The sequence below is a fragment of the Hippocampus zosterae genome, chromosome 16 (assembly GCF_025434085.1).
Source record: "Hippocampus zosterae strain Florida chromosome 16, ASM2543408v3, whole genome shotgun sequence".
Classification (NCBI taxonomy): domain Eukaryota; kingdom Metazoa; phylum Chordata; class Actinopteri; order Syngnathiformes; family Syngnathidae; genus Hippocampus; species Hippocampus zosterae.
The window spans coordinates 19,628,707-19,638,676 of NC_067466.1; the positions used below are offsets into that span (position 1 = coordinate 19,628,707).

The 9,970-nt window shown below is 64.9% G+C and overlaps 2 protein-coding genes across 3 annotated transcripts; one reads left to right on the forward strand and one right to left on the reverse strand.

The window, feature by feature from the left end:
• Nucleotides 1–600: 600 nt before the first annotated feature.
• On the forward strand, nt 601–6,203 carry LOC127588351 (proto-oncogene DBL-like). Of its 2 annotated transcripts, XM_052047034.1 has the most exons (23): nt 601–853; nt 1,547–1,681; nt 1,757–1,855; nt 2,044–2,193; nt 2,259–2,386; nt 2,470–2,584; nt 2,664–2,783; nt 2,893–3,084; nt 3,185–3,367; nt 3,500–3,665; nt 3,769–3,857; nt 3,947–4,047; nt 4,117–4,183; nt 4,252–4,367; nt 4,436–4,505; nt 4,585–4,677; nt 4,801–4,893; nt 4,959–5,084; nt 5,239–5,451; nt 5,565–5,657; nt 5,731–5,800; nt 5,868–5,957; nt 6,097–6,203. In XM_052047034.1, the coding sequence occupies exons 1-23, from the start codon at nt 803–805 to the stop codon at nt 6,198–6,200; spliced, it is 2,664 nt and encodes an 887-aa protein (XP_051902994.1). In that variant the 5' UTR covers nt 601–802; the 3' UTR covers nt 6,201–6,203. The 2 variants fall into 2 exon arrangements, with proteins under 2 accessions (XP_051902994.1, XP_051902995.1); XM_052047035.1 differs by lacking the exon at nt 5,239–5,451.
• Nucleotides 6,204–6,348: 145 nt separating this feature from the next.
• f9b (coagulation factor IXb) lies at nt 6,349–9,366 on the reverse strand. Its single transcript, XM_052047697.1, has 8 exons — nt 9,274–9,366; nt 8,838–9,146; nt 8,178–8,202; nt 7,969–8,082; nt 7,643–7,774; nt 7,252–7,568; nt 7,038–7,188; nt 6,349–6,957 (listed from the first exon to the last, which is right to left on the reverse strand). Exons 1-8 carry the CDS (start codon nt 9,364–9,366, stop codon nt 6,398–6,400), a joined length of 1,701 nt encoding a protein of 566 aa, XP_051903657.1. The 3' UTR covers nt 6,349–6,397.
• Between the last annotated feature and the right edge of the window lie 604 nt (nt 9,367–9,970).

Here is a 9,970-nt window from a genome sequence, read left to right on the forward strand (position 1 = left end):
TGTTGTGACGGGCCGAATCAAGGCCGGCTGCTATTTGCGGCTCGTCACGGATCAGCGCGGACATTTTCGGAGCTCTAAATTGCTAAATCGCTAAGCCCTTTCTTCCCAAAGGCTCTCCAGAACGTGCCTGGGATGAAAGATTTGTGGCCCCGCCCTCTGACCCCTAACCGCGGCCGCCGCCCGGGTGGCCCCATCCCGACCGGGAGTCAACTTCCATTTGACTTGCAACATTTTGTTTGCCATTTGCCAGCAGCGGGGACGTGAGTCTCCTCCCGGTCTTCCTGTGCCCATCTCAACTCCAGAGCGAGGCAACGTCGCCATCTACTGGTCTCTGTCTGTCATGACGGCGGCTTCCTAAACTGGCATAGCAAAGCGAGTGAGAGCAAGGCGGACATGTCGGTCGGTGGCAGGAAGCGCCTTTGAGACGCGCTCGCTGCTGCCGCAATGGCCTATTTTGGGATGCGTCTCCAAACGGGGGCACGCCAGTGCGCAAAAGACCAAAAGTGTGTGTGTGTGTGTGTCTCTCTCTCTCTCTCTCTCTCTCTCTCTCTCTTTTTTCCGACGCGGCGCCATCTAGCGGATGAGTGCACCTTGCGTCTTATGTCAGGTGACATCCCAGTGACGTCAACCGTGACATCAGGTGTCCGCGCTCCGGCCCGTCCCTGCCGCAGCGCCCCCCACCCTCGGACACCGCAGGGAGGTGCGGCCGCCCTAGAGCGAGCCCGCTCGGCCGCTCTTCCTCGTCGCGTCTGGCTGCGGACTCGCCCGCTTCCGGAGAGCGCAAGTGAAGCGAGCGGCACCGATGGCCGAGTCCGAGCCGCAGCGGGGCTTCCCGCGTCTACGCCGCGCCGCGGTAAGCTCCGGCGAAAGGGAGGGAGGAAAAAAAAAAAGATCGCGGAGGGGATGGGGGGGGGGCGCAGCGGATGCTGCACGGATGTTGCGACGCACACACGCGCACATGCGTGTCACCTTGGAAAAGACCGCGGACCGAGTCACGTGACGAAGGAGCGTGGCGTCAGCACACGCCGAATGCGGCCAAAGAGCTTCGGGCTCTCCGAAGTCAACATTGAAGGCTTTTGGAAGGCTAAAGTTGTCTGCGCGCCTCCGTTCCGATTCTTGTTGCGTTTGCGCCATTGGAAGTCAGCGGCAGCGAGAAGGCGGGGCCGCCGCTTGCCGTGGAGCCAAAGTGACGTGCGAGTGGTGGGCGGGCTCATAGAAGGAACGTGGCCAACGTCGCGGCGAGCTTCAGAGCGCCCTTCCCCGACTCCCGGCTGGGACTTTGGACTTTTTGCCCACATTCCATCGCATCGCAACGCCGCTCCTTCATTCCCATGAGACAAAGCTTTCGGAGCCCTCCCCCAATCTCCCGCGCGCTTTTCTTTCCGGCCGGTCGAGCGTCGTACTCCGGGGCTCTTATCTGATGGTGTGCACCACACCGCCCCCAAGCGGTCAAGACGTGCAGAGCGGAAAAGGAGAGCAAGCGCACGTGACTTTAGGCGATGACTGAAAATCTGTTGCCATGACAACTTGTGCTTCCCCCCCCCAGACTTCGTTTCCCGGCAACCTGCACTTGGTGTTGGTCCTCCACCCCTCGGCCTTGCTAAGCTCCGCCCCCAGCCCGTCCTCCAGCACCGACCTGGGCTTCCGCTTCAGCCAGGATGACTTCCTGCTGAAGATGCCGGTAACGGCGAGTGGCAATTTTGGCCCGGGGGTGTTTTTCACGTAACGCAGAGAGAGGCGCGCCGCGTGTTCTCAGGTGCTGATGCTGGGCGACCTGCTTCGCTACATCGACATCAACCGGCCGACATCGGACGCGTGCGGCGGCGCCCCGAGCGACCGGATCGTCCTGCGCTCGGTAAACGTCCTTCAGAAAGCGATTTGGAGCCGATCGGCGGTTGTCGGCGTAGTGCGACGAGAGGCGCGGCCTACGTTACTGGACATTGTCGCGTCTGCATTGGTGTGTTTGCTCATGGGTTTATATTTCTGCATGCGTGTGTGTGTGTGTGATGGGTGACCGATGTGCGTGCGCGCGCACCCACGCAGGCCATCGAGACCTTTGCGGTGACGGTGAAGGAGGTGGCTCACCTCCTGCAAGCCTTCGGTTCGGAGCTGTCGGACGGCGAACTTCCGGACGAAGCCGACGCCGTCGACTTCCTGCTGCGCTCGCACACGCGGCGCTACCGTCGCATGAAGGTGCGCGCGGCGCGTCTGGCGGCCTTGAGCGGCCTTCGTCGTTGTCGCTGTCGTTGTCGTCGTAGGAGGACGTGGTTGGGGTGCTGAAGGAAGGACGCCTCCTGCTGGACAGCCTGCAAAGGCTCCAGAGCTCCAAGGAGGACGCCGCGGAGGACCAGGACGACGTCCGGTCAGACTTGGACACCGTTGAAAGGTCGGCGCAGTCACCTGGCGACAAATATCAAAGCGAGGTCAAGTGGCATCTGCGCCCCGTTGTGGTTTCGTGCGCGAGGGCAGGCTGCTGTCTCAGCTGCGCGACATGGAGGAGGCCTTTGACGGCTTCTTCGAGAAACACCACCTGAAGATGCGCCAGTACCAGCAGCTGCTGCTGTATGAGCGCGACTTCCAGCAGGTGCACACACACACACACACACCCGTGCCCCCCCCACCCCCCCCGACCCCCGCGGTACAAGCCGTGCATGCGTGCGCAGATGGAGGAGGAGCTGGAGAAGATGTCAGGCGAGGAGAAGGCCATCCCCGCGGCGGGCAACACGCTGCCGCACACCGAGCGACTCATCGGAGAGCTCGACGCTCTGGAGCGACGCGCGCAGGTCCGGCATGGCCGCCCGCGCGATATGCGCCGCGCGCGCGCACGTCCTCACACCCGCTTTGTGCGCGCGCGCACGTCCTCACACCCGCTTTGTGCGCGCGCGCTGTCAGGAGGTGACGTCCCGCGCTCAACTTCTGACGCTACGGGGCCACCAACTGGCCGCTTGCCATCATTACGCCCTGGCTCTCATCATGCAGCGCTGCAACGAGTTGCGCCATCGCTGCGACGCCGTCGGCGGCGGCCTGCGCTGCAAGCGCGCGTCGCTCACGCGAGCCAGGGACCTGCTGGAGCGGCTGGACCGGGTGAGTCGTCGTGCCGTCAGTTTGCGTCGCGTGTGCCTTTGCCTTTTTTTTCTTTTTCTGGCGACCCGTACATGACGCGCGTGCGCGTACGAGCCGGCAGGCTGCTCGTTGGTGCGACGAGGGCGCATACCTGCTGGCCAGTCAGATGGTGGACCGCTTCCAGAGCAGGGAAGGCGCTCAGGAGGCCCTGCGCTGCCTGCTGGAGCACCAGGAGAGGGCGCCGGACGGCAACGGCGACGTCCTCAGTCTGGAGTTGGAGGCCATTCTCACGCCGCAGCTGCAGGTAGCGGCCCTCCCCCCTCGGCGGAACGTGGGGCCAGGTGGCCGGGCTTCAGTCGCACGCACGAACACGCGCACATTGATTGCAAAGGCCAAGCCAAGCCGCCTCTGACGCCGCTCACGTGACCTCGGCCAGGGTCAGATCGCGGCGGCGACGGACAAGCTGGCGTCCGTGCGGGCCATGATCCGCAACCGGGAGGGCCGTCTTCGCGAGTTGGCCGACGCGCGGGTCAGGCCCGTCCAGCTCGTGGCGCCGCGACCCGAAGCCGCGGCCAAGGCGCCGCTCTTCTCGCCCAAGCGCGGTAGGTCGAAGCCGACGCGGCGCCGCCGTTCTGACCAAACGCGCTTCTCCGACCCTTGCGGTCCGGTCGCCCTTTTCTGGATCTGGTTCCGTTCCGTCGTCAGGGGTGGACTTCAACCTTCTCAACTCCAGGTTCTCCTTCGATCTGCTTCCTGGAAGGAGAAGCTCCAGGAGGACCGGCGACCAACCCGAGGTGGGATGAGGCCCCGTCGACGGCAACGTTGACAAGGGACGACGGGAAGGCTCACCGCGGCGGCGATGGGCTGGTTTTTGCGCCGGCAGATCCGCGTGATGCACGACTACCGAGGCAACCGCAGCTCTCTGTACGGCCCCGCCCCCGACAGCCACTCCGAGGCGGAGGAAGGGGCGGAGCAAGTGACGAGGTGCGTAGGCGGCTGTGAGGCGGCTCGAAAGCGGCGGCATCCTGATCGGGCTTGCCTTGAACTGCGCAGCCGCATCATGAAGGAGCTCATCTCCACCGAGAAGCTTTACGTGGAGCAGCTCCTCGCCGTCCTTCTGGTGAGCGCTCGGCGGGCGGGCGCGGCCACTTTCGCCGCGGCCGTTGACGGCGCCGCGCGTCCGTCCAGGGCTACCGGGCCGAGATGGAGGACCCGTCTGCGCGGGACCTTCTGCCGGCGCTTCTCCGCGGTCACGGGGACGTCCTGTTTGGCAACATGCCGCAGATCTACCAGTTCCACAGCGGGTACCTTCGATGGCCCCCTTCGCCGCCGGACGCCCCCCTCCCCCCCTCAACACGTCTTCTGCTTCCAGAACCTTCCTGCGGGACCTGCAGCGCTGCCTGGACGCTCCGGAGCGGGTCGGCCGGTGTTTCCTGCAGTGGGTGAGGACCGCTCGCTCCATTGCGCCCCCCCCCCCGCCTCCCCCCAAAAACAAACAAACATCTTGACATGCTTGTGTAGAAGGAGAAGTTCCAGCTGTATGAGCATTACTGCCAGAACAAGCCTCACTCGGAGTCGTTATGGAACCAATGCTCGGACTCGGCCTTCTTCCAGGTCAGTGTGTGTGTGTGTGTCGCGTCGGGGGCTTTTTACGGCCGCGGTTTTTCGTGGTGGCGTACGTCCAAGAGGCCGTTACGGGCAAGCGCATGAAGCCGCCGCGCTGTGTCTTGGACGCAGGAGTGCCAGCGGAAGCTGCAGCACAAGCTCCCTCTGGACTCGTACCTCCTCAAGCCCATCCAGCGCCTGGCCAAGTACCAGCTCATCCTCAAGGTTGCCGTCGCACGCGCGCTCGGGCGCCGCCGCCGAGGCGCCTCATCGCACGACTGCGCCCGCAGGAGCTTCTCAAACACTGCGACCAGCCGCGGTACCGGGCGGAACTGCAGGAGGCGCTGGACTGCATGCTGGACCTGCTCAAGTCCGTCAACGACTCCATGCACCAGATCGCCATCGTCGGATATCAGGTAGCCGTCGAGCCGACGTGGTCTCGCGGGGTCGGGGTCAAAGGTCGATCGAACGTCCCCCCCCGGAGGTGCCGCTCACGCCTTGTGGGGAAAACGACGTCACGAGGGCGACGTGAGCGCCAACGTGGCGTCGTGTGGCCGGCGGGCGCGGCAGGGCGAGCTGGGCCCGCTGGGCCGGGTGCTTCTGCGGGGCGACTTCAGCGTGTGGAGCGGCCACAAGAGGGCGCCGGCGGCGCGCATGCGGGAGATGGCCCGCTTCAAAGGCGCCCGGCGCCACGTCTTCCTCTACCGGCGAGCGCTGGTGTGCTGCAAGCGCCGAGACGACCGCGGCCGCTCGCCCGTCTACAGCTTCAAGTCCTGCCTCGGGGTACGTACGCCCCGCCCCTTCCATTTTGACGTGACGACGCGAGACCCAAAGGACCACATTGAAGGAAAAAACTCATCACGAACTGTCCCCCCGCCCCATCCCACGTTGCGCAGATGCATTCGGTGAGCCTGTCGGAAAACGTCAAAGGAGACCCCAACAAGTTTGAACTGTGCCACGAAGGAAGCCAGGAGGTCTACATCCTGCAGGTGCACCTGCTCCGCCGAGACGCGCGCGTGCGCCGCGGGGCCTTCCAGTGATGCTTTGCCACCGCCGACGCAGGCTCCCAGCGCCGAGGTGAAGGCGGCGTGGCTCGCCGAGATCCAAAAGATCATCGGCCGACTGCGCCAAGGTAACGCCGCTCGGCCATTTCTCGTCGGCCTCTTTGGAGGCTGCTGACGCGCTCGCCCTTTTGAAAGACTCCGGCCACGCCCACCCCACCGGATGGGAGGAGTCGGCGAACGGCGGCCCCGCCCACCGCGAGTCCACGGCGGGCCCGTCACCCGGGGGTGAGAACGCGCGCCCACGTCCAGACCCCCTCGAATGCGACGCCTGCACGCACGCCGCTAACCTCCTGGGCATCGAACCCGAGCCTCCTCGCCATGAGCCGGCACGGCCTCACGTTTCCTCTCCTTTCCTTTCCGGCAGCGGCGCCCTCCTCGAACATCGATGACGACTCGGAGGACTGGCTGGACGGCTCCAACGCGTCCGACTCGGACGACGCGGGGGAAGGGGGGCGCGTCTCTGCTTGACTGAGCGTCACGAGCGGTCGGGAGGCGTTTCGGGGGCGCTTCGCCGCCATCTTGCCATTTTCATTCTATTTCGCGCTGGCTTGGAAAGCGGCGGGTGGATCCGGCGAGGACTTTCACAATAAAAGCGGCGGCGCGGCACAGCCCACTGGGGTCTTTATTGCGGAGGAGCCGTCGACGGCGAGGCGAGGCCGCGCGGCTCAGCGGTACGTGCGCACGCCGGTGGTGTTGCTGATCCAGGCGTAGTAGCGCGAGACGCGCGTGTAGACGCCGTACTTGCCGGCGGCGGCGCAGCCCTCGCCCCAGCTGACGATGCCGGTGAGGAACCAGACGCTTCGGCGGGGGGTGACGTGGGGGCCGCCGCTGTCGCCCTGGCAGGCGTCCTCCTTGCGGTCGCGGAAGCCGGCGCAGAACATGAAGGGGGTGACGCGCACGCGGCTGCTGGCCTTGCAGACGCCGCGCTCCACCAAGGGAACCTGCAGCCGGCGCAGCGTGGCCGAGCGCCGGCCGCCGTCGCGCAGGCGGCCCCAGCCGCTCACCTCCGAGGCGGGGGCCTCTCGCAGGAGCCTCTCGGTGAAGGCGGCGGGCCCCAGGCAGACGGGGCGGCGCCGCGCCGACAGCTCCGCCGCCGTGGCCAGCTTGAGCAGCGCCACGTCGTGGTTGAAGCGCGACTTGTGGAACTTGTACGACTTGTGGACCAGCTCCCGGGCCACCTCGTGGTCCCGCTCGGGGCCCTCGGGCCGACCCACGTCGTGCTCGCCTGCCGCCCAGAGCGCGGGACGCGCCGTTACTCGGAGCCGGAGCGAAGGCCGAACTTTTGGGCGGGCGTCGGCGTCTCACCCAGTCGCACGAAGAAGGTGAGCCCCGCCATGCGGGCCTCCACCACGCAGTGCGCTGCCGTGATCACCCACAGCTCGCTGAGCAGCGAGCCGCCGCAGAAGGGTTCCGCCGTGGACCCCGTCAGCCTGGCCAAGTGCGAGATCAGCGCCGCCTGCGGAAGCGCCGTGGTCAGGGGGGGGGGGGGCTACTTAGGGTGGTGGGGGCAACATCATACCTGCCAGGGAAAGTCTCCCGCTTTGGCCTCGTAGCCCCCCACAATCCTCTGGTCGCTGTTCTCCTTCGCCGTGACGGTGGGCAGCGTGGGGAAGAGGGCCCCGTATGAGGGCGACGGCGGCGGCGGCGGCTCGCCGGCCCTCCTCGCCGAGCGACGCCTTCGCCGAGAGCCCGCGGAGATATTGTAGCCGCTCTCCGGTTCCTCCTCGTATTCGTAGTCCAACCACTCGTCGGCGATGACGTCGCCGTCGGTCGAACCGTTTGACGAACGCGGCGTCGGGGCGGAGGCGGCGCCCATCACGCCGCAGCTGAACTCGCCTGCGTGCACACCCCAACGCTTCCTGACGCCTCCATTCGGGTGCGGAGATGCGCGCCTCGCGTCCGAGTTTCACCTGCGGGCTCGCAAGAGGCGAGGTCGTCCGCCAGTTTGTAGCCCAGCGCGCAGCTGCAGCGCACGGCGTTGGACTTCATGGTGCAGAAGTGAGAGCAGCCGCCATTGTTGACCGAACACTGCTTGGAGACCTCTGGCGGCAGGGGGGGGACACAAAGGGACAAATCCTTGACCCGAGTTTTCTTTCCATCGCCCCGTTCCCTCGAAAGCCACCGCGGGAGAGCGAAGCCGTCGACTCGGCTCAAGTGGACTGAAACGGACGCGCGTCTCCCGGCCACCAAATTGTCAGGTGCCGAGTGCGCGCGTCTGTTTGCAGGGCGCGCTCACCGATCTCGCAGTTCTTTCCAGTGAAGCTGCTGTTGCACCAGCACACGTAGGAATTGACGCCGTCCTCACAGTCGGCGCCATTCTGGCAGGGGGGCGGCTTGCACTGGTCGCCGTCTGGCCGCAAACACACGTTAACTAGTCAACGAATCTGAGCCCAAAGGAGAGCAGAGAGGAAGCCGAGCGCGACGCGTTCGCCAGCGGCGTCTTACCGACGTAGCCGGCCCAGAAGCGCATCTGAAAGGACAAAAGTTGCCTTGGTCAGACAGACGAGAGACCGCCGTTGCCGAGCATCGAACGGCGAAACGCGGCTGGACGACGACGCCGACGCGACGCTTCCGGGATGGGCGGGGCTTACGCTCCAGACCCGTCTCCAACGAATACACAGCCTCGGAATGTTTGGAGAGCCTTTTTTGTTTAAATAGACAGAGCAGTGGCTAAGACAAAAAATAAATGCATTTTTCTCTACGTCTCCTGTGATTCAGAATTGCCCTTTTGGTGTCGAATTTGGATTCGACACCAAAAAGGCGACTTTTGGTGTTGAAGCCATCAAAGCGGCGAGCGCATCCCGCGACGACATTCTCTTGGCTCACCGTGGCCCAAAGATGCGCCTCGGAAAGCGCCGTTGCCGCTCCGTCCGCGTCCAAAGTTTGGACAAGTGGGACAAATGGAACCGTCTCGAAACTGCGGCGTGCGTCGCCATCTTGCGCTCAACGGATGAATGACACGCAATATCGCCGCGCGTCAGACCACTTACCTGCGTTGCGGAGAGGGGGTCGGGGTGTGGGGGGGGGGGGCGCCGATGACACAAAGTTCTCTCTCATGGAACGCGCGGATGACTCGACGGACGCGTCGGGCGCGGGCGGGCTCACCGTTTTGGTTTCGTCCTCGAAGATCTCGCGGGCCTCCTCGAAGTCGCACGTTTCCTCCCGGCACTCCCGCTCCAGGTTGCCGGCCCACATCTCCTCGAAGGGCCCGGCGTTGAAGCGCCGTTGGCGCCGCAGCACTTGGGAGGCCGCCCGCCGCGGCAGCCGCTCCAGCCGCTCCAGCCGCGCGCCCCCTGCCCGGGGCAAACACAACACACGCCGGACGTCCGGCCCTTTTGGTCCCCCGGCAACCGAACGCCTTTGCAATTGTGGAACGGAAAGAAAAAGGAAGGTCTGCAAAAGTTGTTCCGTCAACTGGGACGGGACGGGCGGGAACAATCGCCATTCGAATGAGGCTCCTGACGGATGTTTTTTTTTTGGTTGTCGCCAAAGGTCGCCGTCAATTCGGCCCGCCCCCGTCGCCGTCCCGTCACTCACGCGCGTTTCCTTCAAAGTCGTCGTCGGCGGCGGCGGCCCGGACTCCGAATGTCGTCAGCAGCAGCAGCAGCAGCAGCCCCAAGCGCACGGACGCCATTTTCAATTTGCGCTGCCGCGAGCCAAAGTACAGCGACGCGCTCGCGCAATGTTTGCTCTGCGTGAGCGTCGGGGTCACTGTCCGCAGTCAAAAAGTGGCCTCGCTTTGCCCGGAAAGCGTTGGTGTCAATGTTTGAAAATGAAGACGCCACAACAATGACGACGACCGGTCGCCGATGAAGCGCCCGACGGCGTGGCCTCCCTTACACATTGACCCTGATACACCGTACGCACGCTGGAAGATCGACGAGCGCACGATGGACAACACGCGTGTCGGCCTTTGGCTCTCGACTTTCTTCTGACTTGCTGAGTGGGCGCCTTCCTGTTGGCTGCAACTTTTGCTTTCTCGCTGCAGCACTTTGGAGACGCGTGCGCAACCTTTAACAGCAAGTCGGGGCACAGGCTAATGGACGTCCGCTTCAGTGCGGCCGATATGTAATGTGCGTGTTGCCCTCCAACTCCGTTGGGCGTTTTGGTCCTTGGGGGCGGGCGTTGGGCGTCGGGCATCGGGCGTCGCCCTCGCCTGCTGGGGCCACTGTTGGAAATGAGTCGGCGCGAAAGGCAGGCCGGGCACAAAAGAGCGTCAGGCGGGTGGCATTGGTCCC